At 33.9% G+C, this 18,887-nt stretch overlaps 1 protein-coding gene across 4 annotated transcripts in view; it reads right to left on the bottom strand.

Moving 5' to 3' along the window:
• Positions 1 to 18,887, bottom strand: part of VPS13A (vacuolar protein sorting 13 homolog A) — a 106,077-nt gene that overhangs the window by 40,661 nt on the left and 46,529 nt on the right. For all 4 annotated transcript variants that reach the window (XM_074570812.1, XM_074570811.1, XM_074570815.1 and 1 more), the window contains exons 30-47: positions 18,660 to 18,776; positions 18,467 to 18,570; positions 17,866 to 18,033; positions 16,914 to 17,221; positions 16,068 to 16,215; positions 15,131 to 15,281; positions 14,131 to 14,255; positions 13,093 to 13,262; positions 12,254 to 12,474; positions 10,802 to 11,034; positions 8,295 to 8,387; positions 7,386 to 7,742; positions 6,462 to 6,563; positions 5,180 to 5,338; positions 4,800 to 5,061; positions 3,796 to 3,956; positions 2,569 to 2,672; positions 1,033 to 1,330 (exon numbers count right to left, since the gene is read on the bottom strand). In XM_074570812.1, coding sequence (XP_074426913.1) covers positions 1,033 to 1,330; positions 2,569 to 2,672; positions 3,796 to 3,956; positions 4,800 to 5,061; positions 5,180 to 5,338; positions 6,462 to 6,563; positions 7,386 to 7,742; positions 8,295 to 8,387; positions 10,802 to 11,034; positions 12,254 to 12,474; positions 13,093 to 13,262; positions 14,131 to 14,255; positions 15,131 to 15,281; positions 16,068 to 16,215; positions 16,914 to 17,221; positions 17,866 to 18,033; positions 18,467 to 18,570; positions 18,660 to 18,776 — 3,281 coding nt within the window. The remainder of the gene's footprint in view (positions 1 to 1,032; positions 1,331 to 2,568; positions 2,673 to 3,795; positions 3,957 to 4,799; positions 5,062 to 5,179; positions 5,339 to 6,461; positions 6,564 to 7,385; positions 7,743 to 8,294; positions 8,388 to 10,801; positions 11,035 to 12,253; positions 12,475 to 13,092; positions 13,263 to 14,130; positions 14,256 to 15,130; positions 15,282 to 16,067; positions 16,216 to 16,913; positions 17,222 to 17,865; positions 18,034 to 18,466; positions 18,571 to 18,659; positions 18,777 to 18,887) is intronic.

Raw genomic sequence — 18,887 nt, 5'->3', positions numbered from 1 at the left:
AACATCTACTTTAATACAACATTTTATAGAAAAAAAACCTATCATCGATAGGTCATTGATATTTAACACCCAAAAAAAATCTGTCATCAAATTCAAATACATAAACATGCTTAAATAACAGATTTCCTCAACTCAGTATTTTTTTCACTAAATGTAAATTTGTAAGAGGCATACAGCAAAGAGTCTGTTACTTCCATACATTTGGTAGAGGCCACAGTTTCTAGCTCTAGTAACTGTGCATTTGCGACAAAATTTTATGATTAAATTCTACTATGTGAGTTGAAATACTAAATATTAAGACCATCTGAAAAAAAATGTTTCCGTGTCTCCCATCTATATTTCTAGTATCCTAAGTCTACATTAGTAAGCAGTGGGACAAAACCATAGCAGATCCACAGAATGAAACATTTAGTGCTGAGAAACCAACGTCCACACTGTACATGTTTTAGGTGTTTTACCTGAGATGGGCTCTCATCTGGCCCAGAAATGAATGCCTATTAACAGTCAAAGCGCATCTAATCATTTAATTTTATCTGAAGAGAATAGTCTGGCACTAGGCTGCAATTCAAGCCAAAACCTGGAAAAAAGGCAGGCCTGTGAGAATTCATTAAAAGCATGCTACTGCCAGAAGTCAGTGACAGCACATAAAATGCTACTTTAGGCTGACCCACTTATGTCACATGAGGCAGCCATAATTCACAGGAACAACTACACTGTTTAATTACGCTTAAGCTACACTTGAGCAACTGAAAGGGACTCTCTCACAGGACTAAACTTGTACAGTGTCAATTTTACTTTGCATATATATCTGAAGTATGCCTTATTACTAATGATTAATACCACCACTTTTCACATTCTGGTACTATTTCATTTCTGTAGATACAGGCTTGCCCTTATAAGATCCGTAAACTTCCTTCACAAATACTCTAACAGAAGCCCTTTCTTTTAATATCCATTCATAAACATATTCGAACCAGCTGGTCAGCTTTCACATCATAGGTGTGAAACATCACAAAAAACTTAAAGAATTACCTCTACAGAGTAAGTTATGTGATAAGGAAGAAGATTGCGGAGAAGAACAGAAGGCCATAAATGAACAACATATGGAAAATCCCACTGATCTTCTGCACATGATGAAGATGTCACTGTGTCTTTTACAGGAACAATATTGATGATGAGTGAGTGGTTAGTTGACCTCACAGACTGGCATTTCCTTTGTAATAAACTGTCAACATTTTTCAGAATTTCATCAAATGTAATCCCTTCACACATATCATATTCACCATCCACTCCACTTTCATTGGCTAGCGGTTGCAAACTCAGTACGGATCTGTAAATGAAAATGTTTTTTAAACACTCAATATAAGATTGAATTTTTCAGTTATGGAAAACTACTATGAAACACTAACATTCTAGTATTATTTGTATTTTGGAAGATTTCTGACAATAATTCATTGTCTGCCCTTATGTTGCATAAAGAGGAAACAAAAGGTGGTGTAGGCCCGAGAAGTTCGTGGAATTGTACCAGTTAGGGCTTTTTGTTCCATAACTCCACATACTTCCCTTGCAAAGAAGGGAGCGTTGGAGATTCTTGTGAAGAGGCTACTGTATTTCCTTACAAGCGCTGCTATATTCCTGTTACAAGCAAAAGGCCTGGATAAACAATTCACTCCTATGACAGATCTGCAGAAAGTGCCCTTCTTTCCAGTCAAATAAAGCATCAAGTTTATGGATTATTTACACACATGGCTTTTGTAAGGCAACAGTGTGAATCCAATCGGGTGCTCCTTGACTGAAGATTTTTGTTAGTAAACATTTCCTGACTGCCTAGTAGAACTCACACATATATCTGTGCAACGGATCAGAATGTCACTGTAACTCACTCAATGAAAAAGATACACATCTGTCACCTTAGAAAAAAATGGGAGAGCGTTTGGGGGAAAACAGAAGGAAAAAGTCTCATAATCTGAAAAAAAACAATCAAAGCAAACTTATCCGCCTAAAACCTCGTGACAGTTCAGCTAAATTGTACACACAAACTCACTGCAGTTTTAAGTGGGTATTAGCTTGAAGGTGCTAATAGCACATCTATGCTGGAAGTCAAGTCTTTCTAAGGTTGACAAGTCTTTTTCTACATTTGTGATAGAGTTTAAGTGTATTTGTTTCAATTTTTTACTTCAAAATCACAAAAATCAAAAGAATGATGTAATACATCACTAGACATCACTCCACCAAGAAAAAAAGGTCTGTACTGTGTGGATAACAATCACTGTGTTCCAGAAGCACCTGGACTTGGATTCTTGAAGTAACTTAGCTAATTTAAGTGTTTCGGTAAAATGGATTTCAAAAGACTTCCAATTCAAGAATTAAATAGTATTCTGTTTAACTTGGACTAGATGCTCTGAGAAGATCCTACCCAACAATGACAGTACATATACAATGATAGTAATGTTAGTTAGAGTATCAGGTAGCAAAGGGAAAAATATTTTTTTTGGCATTATTGTATGGATACAATAATCAAAAATGTATAAACATATTCCATGTTAAAAGAACAAAGCAGTAAATTACCTGTAAGAGGACAATGGTATGTTGAATTCATTTTCTGGTGAAGCAGCCCCTAAACATCTTCCTTCCTCAAAAATATTTAGCGGGATTGAAAAATGATTCCTTATCTATGTGAAATAAAAATCCAGCAACATACATTAGAAAAAAATGGAAAGTGTTTTGAGCATAATAGAACACAGAATAAGAACTCTCTCACTGTTCATCTTACCCATTTACCATTCAAAGTCAGGTATTCCAAAAGAACTGTCTCTAATACCAGCAAATCTCCTTAAATGATTTGGTTGTGCATTTTAATGCCCTGTTTTAATTATTAAATTAATACAATAGCTGTAAAATTATTTTCAAGGAGAAACATAAAGCCCTGTAAAACCGAACACAAGTAAATCTGAACTATGTAATAACTTTCCAAAGAACTTTTTCCTAAAAATGTAACAAATACATGTGTATGTGGATCAAAATCCATATGGCAGAAAACACAAGCGAAGTCAAATACTTATTTAAGGTTAAACCACCAACACCCATTATAGTTTGGGGAGTATATAGGTCTCTTGTTCTTGGCAAACATTATTTTTTTTAATTCAGGGTTAATATAATGGCATTATTAGCTCTGGAAAAAAATATTAATTTATATTAGGAAAGAACAAAACAGTAAATTTCGTCATTAACCAAGCCATAAACCACTCTGGACAAAAGCAGGAAGTGAAACGTAACAGGGACACCATCACTACGTAACACTAATATATGGACCATCCCTGCATGTGTAAACTATATAATGTTCATCAAAAATACTATTCAATCAAAAAAGATATATGCTCAAAGGGCTCACTCTTCAGCTGACTTGGTACTAAATTTGAAATTCATGTATCATGCAGAAAAAGAAATAATCTGATAGAAGGATAACCTTGCAGAACCAGGGTAAGGTTAAGAGAGGTTTGATCACAAAGCAAACAGTTCAACAAGACTGAAATTAGAGCTAGTATTAGAAAACATTACTGATTAATTATCCTGTTCTAAAATCTGGCCCATTTCCACGCCCACTCCCTGTATTTGTCACTTTGAAAAAGCTTTTTATTCTTGAAAATCTCTTCTAAACAACCTTTATCAACAACAAAGTTATATGTTAACATTTTTAAAATATATTTTTTAAATGTTTATTTAAAGACTACTAGATAATTTTCATTCGTTAAAAAATTAAAATAATGAAATTATAATGTATGGAAATACAATAACCTGAATAGGAGAACGTATAGTTATCATCTTGCTTCCTTCAACTGTGTCAATTTGGCAGACAATGGATCTTTCAACACCTGATTCCTCATGTCTCACTCTGTAAATACATCGACCCACTTTTGTCAATGGAATCTTTTCCACAGTGGAATGATTATGTGGACCTAGAATTTACAACATGAGAAATGAAAGACTCAAAGGGAGTAAAAAGATACATTTGAAAGACAGAAATGTGCACTCAATAGAATTTTCTGTATCATTCCATCTATTCAAAAAAATTTAAAGCAGATAAAAAAGTACAATCACCACTTTTAATATGCCAATCTTGAGCTGTTATTTGACAAACAGCAAAGATTCTTTTTTCACCATAGGAAGAATAAATGCGTCCATCCGTCAAACAGATAAGTGGGTTTTGCCATTGCAAAAAAAAATTAGTGCCTATAGAGAAACATTTACAAGAAGGAATGGCTTATTAACAAGGTACAGCTCATACAAATTGAGAAAACAATTCAACTAATAAATCATATGGTCAAGACCAATTAGAAAACTAGTTTTGAAAAACTTTCAGTTATTACAATAAATCAACTTAAATTCTTGACACACACACACTATTAAAAATAGCTAAATTTACTTTTAGCTTTAACTGTGTTTTACTTGAAATTATTTAAAACAATCCTTTCTTAAAAACATCACCCTTAAGAGTAACTTCTCCTATGAACACATGTATATACAAGCCTCAGAATTCTACAAAAAAAATTATTTTGGGCAGATGAATTCTGCATTAACGTGTGCATACAAACAAAAACATCTGATTGCAGTAAAATTATGAAATAAAGATTAGTTACCGAATAATTTATCGTAGTAGAAAATCTACGCATCTAGAATCAAAAAAACCACTCCTTTCATGTTATGTAGTCCCCCAATACGTATTGACCTGTACAAGATGCAGTATTATGCATCATGAAGTATTTGCAAAACACGGAATATATATGAACTTTGGAACTTACAGATCTGAACGTAAAACCTCTTGCTACTCAGAGTTGTCATTGCTGTGAACTGGTCACTCTCATTTTTAGTTCTGACAAATTCCATATTTAAATTCTCTCCATCTCTTAAATGAAATATTTTTGCTCCAAATTCAACATTAAGGACACTAAAGGAATCACTAGGTGAGACAGTGATAGGAAGTCCTAAAGAATTTATTATTACAAATGGTGCTCGGTCTTTTTTGAAGATGTCTGAAGTTTGACTAGCTGCTTCAGCAAATGCCTAGAAAAGAAAGAATAGATACAAACCACAAATATACTGAGTAAGACTTCATCAAGACAATCTGCGCAGACATTCATTTAACAATTCTGACACTGCATAGTTAAGTGATCTTTCTTACCGTGCCCAAGTTACTCAACATTTGTAGCCCACATTTGGAGAGTGTAATGTTCAGTTGATCTTTTGAGGAAACATTTATTACAGTTTTATATTCTGGAACTTTGTAGTTTTCTTCTTCCGCATCTGATTCAACCAATGCTTTTTTAGCCTTCTTCTTCATCTGAAAGGAGATTTTTAAAGAATTCTTATCGGACCACTCCTTCTGTAGAAGGAAGTTTCACCTCAAGACTCTTTTTCTCTCCCTTTCTCACTTCTATGTCCTGCCATGGTTCTCCTTTTTTAGCTCATATTTTTGTTCTCAAATAAAAACAAAAGAATGCAAGGGGCAAAAGACACATTTCAGAAGTCAATAAAATTCCAATAACTGTAGCTAAATTTATGATTATTCAAAAATAAAGACCACACACTTATATACAAACTACTAACATATCCAATAAATGCTGTGTGAAAACATTCATCTTAACATACCTAATAACATTGTGTAAAAACTATTATACATAAACGACTTCCTATTCTTACAACAGTAACCCCAAACTTATTCTTTACATGTTTCCAAACCAAATACTTATTTTCTATGTTTTCATTTGTTTGAATGAAAAAAATAAGCGTCACGTGAAAAGCGTCTTCCTGGCCTTCAGCATTCCTAGAAATCATGTATTTCCAAACGTTGTATTTCAAATGCAGGCAAGAAGACATGAGGTTGACTCACTATATTCTACCTTTCTCCTACATTAGGTGTCATACCTTAAAAAATGCAATAAAAGTTAAGACAGAAGGAGAGGAGGGAAAAAAAAAAAGCACCTCCTTTTCCAAGAACGCTTATCTACTTTGAGACCAGAATCTAGACTATTTCCTTGTGAAAGATGGAACTCAAGTGGCAGGAGAACTATTCCCATACTGCACTTTGTGCTAGTCAATAACAGATACCAGTTTTTCCAATGTATTTCTGCTACTGTGGAATGAGTGGTCTTCAATCTTCCCAAAATTACTGAATGTATCATATGACGTCACTTAGTGAAACTGATATAAAGCCATTATGATTATCTAGTGTAACTGGAATGAAATCTTCTTGTCATCTTAAATACAATATTAGTTAAAAGATCTGTAAGTCTGAATCTTCACTTGTGCAAGAGCTGGTTTCATCCACTAATCGCGAAAAAAAGTCAGTAACCAACAAGAAGGAACAGAATTGTGAGCTTAGTCTCAGCAATAAAAGCTGCAGAGCATTTGTTTTTTCAAAGGTATTGAAATGGAAGATTTGAGTTCAGCTTTGGAAAAGGTACCTTGATTTCAAGAATCCATGGTTTGAATAAATCAGTCTTCTCAACTTCTAGTGGCTCAAGCAAAGGTTCCCACACCCCAAACATTTCATTAAAATAGTGTACCTATCGAAATGCAGAAGTCAATTAGGAAATTACATACAACTGTTAAATCAATGAAACCTCTATAGATTTAAAAAGACTTAAAATTCCATATTAATTAATTAACAATTAGTACAAAATATTGAAGATTTATAATCAGATTGCACTTTCAGCTCCCACCGTAAGATGATTCAAATGTATCTGAGAAATAAATGAGGCAGCTAAGTCTACTGCAAAGACACGCTTCCAAATAAGTAGTTTAAGGTGTGTCACTTAAAATATAATTTTGGCTTAAACTGTAGGTACTGGAAGTATAAAGCACTATAAAGAATCTACCTACAACCACCACTGAATTTTACGTCACTGATTTCCAAATATCAGCCAGTTCAGATATTTTATGTACAATACTTGTAGCACATAATATAGACAGATAGATAGAAATCTAGATAGATTTCTAGAGAGAAATCTAGATACAAATGATACATTAATATATTCTTCTGTAATCTTTAATTGAGATTGTCAAGGAGTTTTAACCAGTTGCTACTCCAAAATTTAATATTGATACAACAGGCCTTTGGGAACCTTTATATAGTGTAAATCGTATATCACCTATTACTACTATAATGTAGATTGTATATCACCATTTACTGCCACTAATATATTACATCTAATGCATTAGACTTGCATTTTAACTACCTTAACGCCTCATTGCCATCCTTCTCCCACAGCATGTATCTGCAGGAGTTTAGTCATCAAATATATGGAATGTTTTTCTTTTATTGTCTAAATAACATAACAGGTTTAATATCTTAAGAAAACTTTTCTTTCTTCTGTAGGATTCCTCACCTCTAGCTCTAGATGAGAACGTAGGTTGATTAGAGTACTCCAGTTTTTGACTTCTCCAAGAAATGACGACTTGGCTAAAAGCATTGGTACAGTTCGGTGCCCAACCCCAGCTTCAAGTGTTAGAAGAACAGATTCCACATTCATTTTCAATGACTCTCCTGTGGGAACCAGTTCAGCAGTTGGATTTGTATCTTCATTTTCGTTTGATTCTTCAAGAAACCACATTTTTAAATTTTTTATATCTTTCTTATTCCACAAGTCTGGAGGAATTTGACTAATCTCTTCTTCTGTTGTTTCTGCAGTTTGATAGAGGCCTGATGTAATCGTAATTACTGTGTTTATGATTATTGGTGATACCTGCAAATAAGAAGTTGGAATAAATGTAAATGAGAAGCTAGTAGAGGAAACAGTCAGCTACTTTCAGACACAAAATTCTAATGATTATGTTACACTAACTAAACACTTCTGTTCTCTACACGACTCTTACATTTGAAAACTTGTTCCTTTCCACAAGCTACAGTTCAATCTATTCAGATTTTCAACCCCTGCCTTTCTTCCAGATAGAAGCTTTCTAAACTACATCATCCAGTGCTCCCTCTCAACGCTTCAAAACTCATCACTGGACATAAGGCCATTTTATAAAACACAGATTCCAAAACCAAAGCCAATTCCAAAACCAATTGCGACACGATTGCTAATTTTTAATTTTGTTCATTTTCACATGCTAAATAGGCAGGCGACCTGACAAAGAACAGAAATGATTCCCCGCTTCAGTTATTCCTGGTTTGTTTTGGGTTTTGTTTTTTTTTTTTTTTTTTTAAGAAACATATCCCACAAGCAACTTCAAAGACTTCTGAGCAGGAAGTAGTAGAGAACTAAAAACTAAAACCACAATAAAAGTCTACCTACTTTTATTGTTAGAGATTTAATCGTCAGATCAGCTGTCTGTGGATTAGTACCTGACTGTTTCATTTCAAAGAAGAAGTCACAAGGCTGTAATACCTACACAGAAGAGTACAAACACATGTTAAACAGAGAAAAAAAAAAATTTTAAAGTCATACAGTTTAAAATACTACATACCAAAAGTACCAAAAGCAAAAGTTACCATTATTTGGTTCTTCAAAATTAAAAAACACTAATAACATGTTCAAACATAACGACAAAAAGTATCAGAAGCACCACCTCAGCCATTCCTAATCATTAAAGATTCAAATGGCAGCTACAGTAAAATGCATTACACTTCAGCAACTTCACTCTTTTAAGTAAAGATTGCAGGTATCTTAAAATACACTGCATCATCATGCCTGTGACTTCTGAGGAGAACCAGACTTTTCAGTTAAGGGCAACACAGCAACAACAGTTACAGTTTTACTAAATAAAAATATCACATGAACCACATTCACTCAGTTCCAACTTTATTTTACAAACGGTTCTTGCATACTTACATTTGCCAAGGCTTACCAAAACCAAATCTAAGGTACGCTATATGCAAAATAGATGTAGTTAGACTAATAATAGTAATAATAGACTAATATTGTACTGACTGCAAAATTTACTCTGCAGTCCATACCTGAAAAGATGTCTTTCAAAAATGTTAATTTCAAACCACATTAATTTTGCAATCTTTCCCAACATCCCTGTCCACGTCTGAACCAGATGCTGGGGGCATAGAGACACCCTGAATCAGTTTTACCACACTTTTCCCAACTGAGTTTAATCTAACAGAATTTTTTGTCTATATTTTATCCTCTGCTGCTCAAATTATTTTTCTTCTTCTTCCATGTTAAAGCCAGTAATGAAAAACAGCATACTCTTCTTCAGACCAAGGTACATGTGAGAAATGTACAGAAAGAACCTCATCATTTGTGCTGCTCTAAACATAAAGGCTAGTTTCCAGGGTGTCTGAGGAAACCTGTTCATCAGGATGATGAATTCATCCATTGCTAGTGTCCCCGAAGTTTAGGCAATATGAAATCTTGACATCAATATCAGCCTTCAGAAATCTTGTAATCTTCACGCAACTTCGTATCATACATTTTCTTTCTTGAGTAAAGGTGGCCATGGAATATCATCTCAATCTCTGTTTCTCTGACTGTTTTCACAGATGGAAATTGCATTGTTTACAGAAAACCTGGCTTCAGAGATTTCCTTATGTACATGTTTTCAAAAGGGACAGTTATGCTGCTCCCTACAGACAACATAATCTTTTTTGACCTCTACTACTTTCTTGAAAGCTTTCTGAATCTTTCAAAGATTCAGTTTCACAACATCCTCTGAAATTTTTTCCCTCATTATAGCACAAGCATCCTGTCAGATACAGGTCTTTTCCTCTGTTTCTACAGTCTGACATAGCAGATTCTGGCAGAAGATATTCCTGTAAAGGCAAAGCTTGGTAAGACGCCTTCTAATTGCTTTCTACAAAGCTAGCCACCTTTGTGCCACATTTGCCAGCTATGGAAATGGAAGTCAAGCAACTTCGCACTGTGTTGTTGCTATCAGTGTAAGTGCATCCCGTTCTCAGTGACTATATTGTTAACTGATTAATGCAATCAAAGACTGTGTCCTCCCAAGGACTAAACTGAGCTGCTATGAAAGTACCCTATATGGAGATCAAGTGGAACTCCCCGTCCTTTATGCTTATAGCTTTCATCTTTCCCATGTAGCTCCATAGAGAAAGCAGGCATTAATGCAGAACTGAAAAGACTCATTCTTCAAAATTCATCTGTGGTCTGAGGACACAATTAACAGTTGGATATACTGTCAAATTAAATTTTTCCTCTGATACAACAATATCATTACAGAGTTAACTGAGTTGTAGTTTGCTGTAGAGGCAGAAAAGTTTAAGAAGCTCTAAGAGTCAATGCATTCCCACCTGGCCAGTAATTAATGAGTCTGATTCTGTTGCCAAAATATAAACAGGTATTTTTAATATAATGGATCTATGGACCTTAACACAAAGAAATTTTATGAACAGCATACCATAAATAACCTATTTCATAATACATACTTCCCATTCTGTCTGTGACCCTTTGTTATTCACTTGCATAGCTGTTTAATGCAACGTTTCAGACTGAAAGTATTCCGAATTTACTACATTGCATTTGAAACAGTATACACTCTTAAATTCTATTTAGTTGGATTACACAGGATATAAGAGATTATTAACATTTTACTCCTCTGGGCTTTTAATTTTAGCTTGTCATACAAAGCAAATCTCAAAGACGTAGATCAAGATGATGTTTTTGGCACATCAGACAAAACAGAATAAAATCAAGAAAAAAAAGTTAGCCACAAAATTTTACTCGTATGTCTATAATAAACATTCTAATGATGAAACCTTCAGAAGTAACTTGCATTCTAGTAGTAGAAGTTACACAGCACCGTTTAAATACAAACTGGATGTTTGCAAACTCACCGTAGTAATATTCCCTTTCCTTTCTTCTGGTAGAAATGGACATGCTTTCATTTGAATCTCTTTAACAGCAGCTGTCATGCTATATCTTTCAGGGCTATTTTTAATGAAGACCTCACACTGCGTTGTAACCACCAACGCAGGAGCATCACTTCTTGTTAAATCAGCCACAAACACGATCTCTGGATTTTTAACAACAATGTTCATTTCCATTGTAGATACAGGCTGCACAGGTGCTTAAAAATATAAATTAAATTAGATTAGTTGTTCAAAGATTAAATTGTCATTATTTACATCTCTCTCACAACTTATAGAGAAGTTTTAAAGATTTAGTGATAAGATCTAGTATAACTGGTGTCAGAAAACCTCTAAATCCCTGCAACTGACATTCGTAGGCTCTTCACTGGAGATACAGCACCGTTAAAGCTCTAAGTACTTTCAGATACAACAAAAGATTCCACAAGCTTCTTTGTCAAAATGAAAAGGATAACAGTATCACCAGTCTTATGCCTCTGACACTAGAAAAAGTATCAGCTTCACTAAATACCCACGTCAGCCAGCTATGAAAATGGTCTTATGAGGTCTTATGAAAATGCTGGACATATTTTCTGCTCTCTGGAGCAGCAACACACACATTTTTCCATATGACAATAATGCAGCATTTACTAACACTTGATGTAACTATTTGTAGTACCAATATACCTTTATGTAAGACTTCTTCATTTGTTTGGATTTTAATCACCTACTAAATAATCACAGCAGGCCTAACTGAGGTGGATATTTCGGGTACAGGAAAACAAAAACAAAAAAAGGGGACTTGCTTTGCAGACCTGATGTGAGCTACCTGAGGCCTGGAAGCATAAATAGCCCATTTCCTCCTCTGATGATCTAATGGACTAATTTCTGATGACAGGTATAGGGTCCTCTGCACTAGGAAGATGAAATTGGGCACTCAAGCTAAAAGCCTGTTTCCTGATGTGGGGAGAAACATGCATCAATGGACAAGTGAAATGACATCACTTCTATGCAGCAATATATGACAGGCTGAATTCATATTTAAGCATAACATAATATGCTCCATCCTTCTCAGGAAGGATGAAAATGGTAACGGTGATAATCATAATTTTTAACTTTCTTGAGACTGTAAAGATAGCCAAACCAACCTAGAGAGTGCCAGCTGTAATTGTCCTTCCCCATTTCATTTTATTTTGGACATGTATTTTTAGGTATTTCCTTTGTCTGGTAAGACAAAGCTTTATTTGGAAATAAAGACCAAGGGACATGAACTTATTTCTATGATGCAAAGAAAGAAACATCAATGGTTAAAAGAAGCTCTTCTATACACACAAACACAGGAAACTGCTTAAAAAGAGTATTATAATTCTTAACATAGCATTTTAATACCAAAATTAAACAGATATTTAAATACAAATTTTTAGTATTTCCAGTAGATACCTTGCTCCTTTAAAGGTAATGACTGTTTGAGATTTCTCTGTGCAGCAGCACTTTCTGCATTAGCCTTAAGGAATATATCTGCGACAGTAAGTAGAAACTCCATGCTTGCACAAAGGTATATCTCTTGAACAATCACATCAAGAATAGTGCCATCTCTCCCCTGTTTGTAGCTTATATCTACCATAACTTTCTTTTCAAATCCATGTTTCATTTCCACCATCCTGAAAAAGCGTAAAGTGGCATTTCATTAGACAATAAAAAAACAGCCACAAATACTGAAAAACACTTAAGATTCTCAATTGAGCTGCAATACATTCACAAAAGTGAATTTAAAAGCAACATCAAAAATTTTAAAACATGACCGATAAAAACATTAACATAAATTCTGTAAAACTTCAAAACTAACCGAACTTACATATACTGGCAAAGGTGTTCATGATTTTAACAAGTCAATCCATCACAATTCTTTGTATACACATCAAAAGTATTATTCTTTACTGAAGTTTGTTACTCTTCATGAAAAAAAAAAAAACTTCTGAAGTCTTACTTAGCCAGCAGCTCATTAAAGCTGAAAGTACAATTTGTTTCTATATGCATTTATTAATTGCACATTTAAAATTTGTTTTACTTTGTATTTAAAGTTTGTTTCTAGCATTTATATTGGTCTCAATGTGCAACATTATGTGGAACAAAACACAAGACACATAAGTTTACAGTAACATGTACTCTAAGAACCACCTACACCTAAATAATTGCAGTTTGAACAGAATACTAGAATGGAAACATTTGAAATTTTTTGTCAGCCTCCAATAAACAGTAATTTATGTCAAAATACCGACCTTGGTGTAGCCTTCTGGATTGATTGTCTTTTATCATCTAATGTACAATTTGCCAGCTTGACTGAAGCATTCATTGAACCATCTGATAACATTTTGACAGCAGCTGACATCAAAACTAACTTAAACTCTGCAAGCTTCAAAAGTTCATCTCTCTGATCCAAATTTGTAACCTGTTCAAATAAAATGAAAGTACATTTGTAGATTTGCTTAAAAGTCATGGAAATAATACACAGGTGTGGTCTACAGTTTTACTTTAACTAGTAAGATTTTTAATAATACTACATTAAATAAACCCACTGGTAATTGAAAAGACAACAAAAATCAATAACCTAAAGACAAAACTATAAAAAGAAAGCTTTATCCTTCCACCATCTAGCTAAAGCAAGCTTACATTAGTGAGACAATGTTTAAAAGAAAGTAGAATTGGTTTGTTTGCTGTCTAAAAATACATAATATATGCAAAGACGCCAAACAAGAAACTAGGTTTTGTCTTTTATGACTGTGTACTGTTTAGCCAGACACTGGAAAATTGTTCAAAATCTAAAATAATGGACTATAAATTTACAATAAAACATTACGAAACTTTTCATCAGAAACTTCCTGAGAAGTTTTGTAAATTTAAACCAAGAAGAATAAAAATGCTTTCATACTGTAATACAAACTTAAAATCTTTCTCCACAATTTTATTTATGTATGTGTGTGCATCCACGCATGTCTGTGTAACCAAAGAACAGGTTGCATCCCTCTGTGTTTTTTAATTCGCAAACTGTATTTTAAACTAAGATAAGTTTTCAGCACATTTTTAGTCAGATCACAGAAGATGCCATGTATTATGTGCTACCACTGGTTATTCTCTTTCCGGTAATACCTGCCTTGTGATTTAGTTAAAATAGCTGTTTATCATTTGCATCGCGTTTGTTACTATTGCTAGAAATCACTTTCTCTGCTCATAAATTAAACTATTCCCGTACAGAATTTCTAGGACTTTAGGCAACCTTAAAGACGTTTCTTTCTCTTTGTAACCAAACTCATATTTACCTGTTTTGAATTTGGACTATACAGTACTAAAGTCAGGGAGTCGAATCTGAAGTCCAGTTTTAGCGTTGTTTTTATTTTCATAGGTGAATGTAATTCCACCACAGCTGACGTCACAACAGTCACACCTTTCAGAAATTAGAAAAATTAAATATTAAAAGAAAATCACCTGAATGCAAATAAGAAAGAAAACACCCCAAAACATCATCGTCACTAATGACTATAAAGACAACAACTTCAATTTTCCTCCACATGTAAATCCATCCACACTTCAGATATGTTTATCATGGCCTCTGTAATTAGTCTTGACAAAAATCACACAATGTTTGAGAAAATAAAATCTTCAGCTTATATATTATACAAGCAATTTTTACCATCTTTAAGGCATAAATTTAAAATTTCCCTTAATGTTATATGGTACTCTGTGCATGTGGTATGTTACAAAGAATACAAGTTTATTTTCATTCTTATTTGTTCATCTTACCACATTTTTGCCATTTTTCACATTTAATAGATTATTTTCTTAACCTTACTTGATTTTTTTTTTCGTGTATTCTGAACAGTTTATGGGTAATGGTGTGTGTTGAATAGGAACAACTTTTAGGGATGCCATCATTATGATAAGACAAACAGATCTAAAACTGAACAGCACCAGAACCAGCATATACAGGAAAAAGAGTAACATAGCAACTTTCCAAAGCTGGGATGCTACCAAAACCAGGTGACAGACTTTTAGGTGCTCACTGTATTATTGCAAATAGAACAAGACAGTCCTTACATTAAAATACATCATACTATAGAACTCACTACAATGGCCAAGTTGCTCCTGTTCATTATCATTATTGTTGGGTATAGCTCAAACCACAATGTCAAGATAATAGAGGTACACTGTTAAAAAACAATTGAATCTGTCACCCTTTCATAAAGACAATTCCAACAGTAATAATAAATTGACAGTAATATCTAAAAGTGCTAGACCACATGTAATTTTAGAAAACATTACCTGCAGAGTGCTGTGAAGTACTATGCATATCACTACCATGGCTAGTCGTATCTTTGGGTTCTGGTAAAGATGTTGATGCACCAGAGCTTCCACCTATATTTTCATTTAGTGTCCTCAATATTGTGGTAATATCTTCCTGACTGAGAATTAGCTTAAAAAAAGATTGTTATTAAACTCAGAGCGACTCAGTTCATGGAACTTTTAGTAACTAAAATCTAAGTTTATAATTAAATGGATAAACCAAATTAATCTCATCTGATTCTCTGTTTAGGAGCCTAAAGAACCAAGTAAAATATTTTTCTCAAATCCATACAACACCTTACAGTAAATTCTAGAAATCAGAAGTTGTTTGCATATTATTTTGGTTTTGTCCACAAACCTTGTTTACAAAGCTACAATTTAGAAATTGAATATTAAAAGTCATACGCATATGGTTTGACATATAGTCACCCAAAACTGTTATCCGCATTTAGTCACAAGGTACTTTACAGTAATGTTTATTAGTTCTATTTCAAGATTTGGCAAATAGGTTTTGCTCATAAAACTGACAAGCTTTATATTTTTTGCTCTTAAATTTAAATGACCATGTGCACTTACTCATACTCAGGCTTCATGAGTATGAATACAGCAGGTGATTGTGCTGCAAATGAACAGACCAACAGACTCCAACTTTTTCCCTTCCTTCTTTGAAAAATACTGACTGACAGGTAAAAGCCTATAACAGCATATCCATTCTTAAGTAGCAACAGTAACATATAGTATAAGGTATGCCTGCAGTATCAGAGATGAAATACAGAGCTTAGATTAGACCAGAAAGCTATTCACCTTCCTTTTTCCCTATGAAATCAAACTATAACCTAAGAAACTTGTATGGACAGAAAAAATGAATCCATTTCCACATATATTTTAACAGTTGCTTTCAGAAATGAGTGCTTACATTCATAGGCTTGAGTCGGCCAGATATTTCAATATCAGGAACTTCGTTATACCATGCAGCAGCTAAATTTCGTTCAACAGCTACTTCCAGATTGAGTGGCTGCAGCAACTGTACTTCAGTTTGCAATGAACCCTGCTCATAGCACGATCTGCAAACAGAAACAACATACTCCCAACTTGACATACTTCACTTACACATTGTAACAAACACATTTCTGTCTTTTCCTCATCTTTTTGATTAGTACTGTAAAACAGTCTTCATACTACCCCTAGTACCTCCAGTTAAAGCCTTACTCCACCAGCTAGACATCTTTTCTTATCAGGAAGGAGACAAACCAGTCACACAACATACTAATTTCTTGCACGTCAGGACCTCTTACCTGCTCTCCACTGGAGAGCAATTCCTTCTCTCTCCAGTACTACATTTGAAAATATTCTTTCCTTCCCAATCCCCTGCACCAAGACCCATTGTCAAACACCTCGTTACAGCTATCTGACTTGCTATCTTTCCTGCTTCGTATAGTTGAAAAACCCATCAAAACAGCCATTTACAAAGGAGTATTAAACTGTCCCACAGTAGTGAATGATGTATAAGTCTATTATTCTACACAGTATTCCCTGAACAAACATTTGCTTCTATTAAAAGACGTTTAGATTGCTATTTCTCCTAAACCATACATTTTAATTGCTTTTACAAAATCTTTATTAATTTGCTGTTAAATTTCAAGAGAATAGTGTATCCATCAACCATTAACTAATTATTTTGATAACAATTTCTCAAAGCTCTCCAACTGAAGTATCCCTAAAGGATTACACAAATTTAAAAAAAATCTTGACACTACATTACCTGTATAACTTTAGTTCACTCAATTTCACTGTCATAGAGTCAACAACAGGTGGGAGATTATACCGTGTTTTTGTTTTAGCAATAAAGAATTGGTTCTTCACAGTGATCAGACCCAGATCAGCCACCAGCACATTCGCAGACATTGCTGACTGTGGAACTATCACAACAGGTGCTTTAATATTGATATCTAGTGCCAAACGGGAACTACGCTCTGCTAGCTCTTTTACACCTGTTGCTGCTTTCTCTGCTGCTTGAACAGTTGCCTCAGTAAGAGCTTCCTTGGCAGCTTGAAAGTTATTTATAAAAGCCTAGGAAAAGAATACAGAACTTAGGAATTTTATTAAGAATTACAGTACTTCAAAAACACTAAGGAATCACAGCTTTTTAAATAGCCAACCATCTTGAGATACTACTTTTGCTACGCAATTTTTCTGAATTCTTTAATAGGACAGTCCCCCAAAATAAGATAAAGTGCGTATATATATATATCTCTAAAAATAGATTTCCATACTAAATATTTGTCAAATCACATGGTAACAGCAATGACCTTGTAACATGACTTGTATGACAAACTTTATTTATTCTTATGGAGAGTAAAAGACAGATCTACTTAACAGAATATATGGAGAAAGCATTACTTTTCATGGTTTATTATTTATACTTCAGTCTTACAACCAATGAACACTGTGTATATCTAAAAGCTGCCACAAATCATTTAAAGAAAAAAATTACTAAAAATAATAGCAAATATTGTTGCTTAGCCACCCATTCCATAATAACAAACATATGGAGAAGAAAAGTAAATAGCCCAACCACCAATCCCAGTGAAGTTTTTACAACAGTATATAACAGTTCTTACACAAACAGGCACCACCCCATACGGGATGCTTCATCCTTTTCTAGCTCTGACAATCTGAATGCTTAGGAACAGTATCTGGAAAAATTAACTTACCAAAATAGATGAAACAAACTTGTTGACAAAAACTACTTGAATACACCCAACAGTTAGGTAAATACGATTGTCAACAACATCCATATTTGTATACGCAATGCCATCTGTAGCATTCACATATGATATCATTCTGAAGTTGAAGACTTCTTTTCCTGTGATGTAAAGAGCCTTAGGGAGAAAAAAAGAGTATGTCTACTGTAAAAACTTACGCTGCAGAAACTGAGTTACAAAATGAGATGCAGTACCTCAGACTTCTAGAACATTTTTACGTCAAATATAAGAACAATAAATGAAAAAAAAAATAAAACAACCTTGAAACAGCTGAAAATACTCAGTTGGAATCTCATCTTGAATAATTCTGTAGATTAAAGTCAACAAAATAAGGAGCGTAATAAGCAGTTAGGCACCACAGTTGCAAAAAAAAAAAAAAAATAATCAATGTCAGCCTAACAATCACTGGTTGTCAGGAAGAAATCTGTCTGCCTATAGAGCTATAATGCTCCCAGCAAATACATAAAACAGTATAAAAAAAAAAACATAGTTAAAGAGTAGAGTCCACAAAGTAATTTATCATCCATATTCCATACATGCAAATGCATACCTTTTTATACAATGCTGTCTCATCAGAATCCACAATAATGATGTTCTTTAATTTTGCAGTCACTTCCATTGCTGTTTTCTTCATGATCACTTGGCTGTCCAGACCTTAAAAAGAAAAACATAAGACATACAAAATCTAGAGACTATTCTGGTTATAAAGTTTTATGCCTTTGTGATTAAAATTTTGTTCCTACCTTCAATGTGAATTTCAGCTATTCTATGTTTTTTCTCTCTAATAAATATACGTAAACAGGATAAATCCGCACAGATATTGAGGTCGATAACATCTTCATACTTCGATTTTTTTGATGCTGTGGGAAATACAAAATAATAAAAATTACAGTTCTTCAAGGAGGAGGTATAGTATTTTAGTATCCCTTCACCAAAGCCTAGTTTATATCAAGTCTGCATTGCTGGCAAAA

The sequence above is a fragment of the Larus michahellis genome, chromosome Z (assembly GCF_964199755.1).
Source record: "Larus michahellis chromosome Z, bLarMic1.1, whole genome shotgun sequence".
Lineage (NCBI taxonomy): Eukaryota > Metazoa > Chordata > Aves > Charadriiformes > Laridae > Larus > Larus michahellis.
This window is presented reverse-complemented; position numbering and strand designations above follow the sequence as displayed.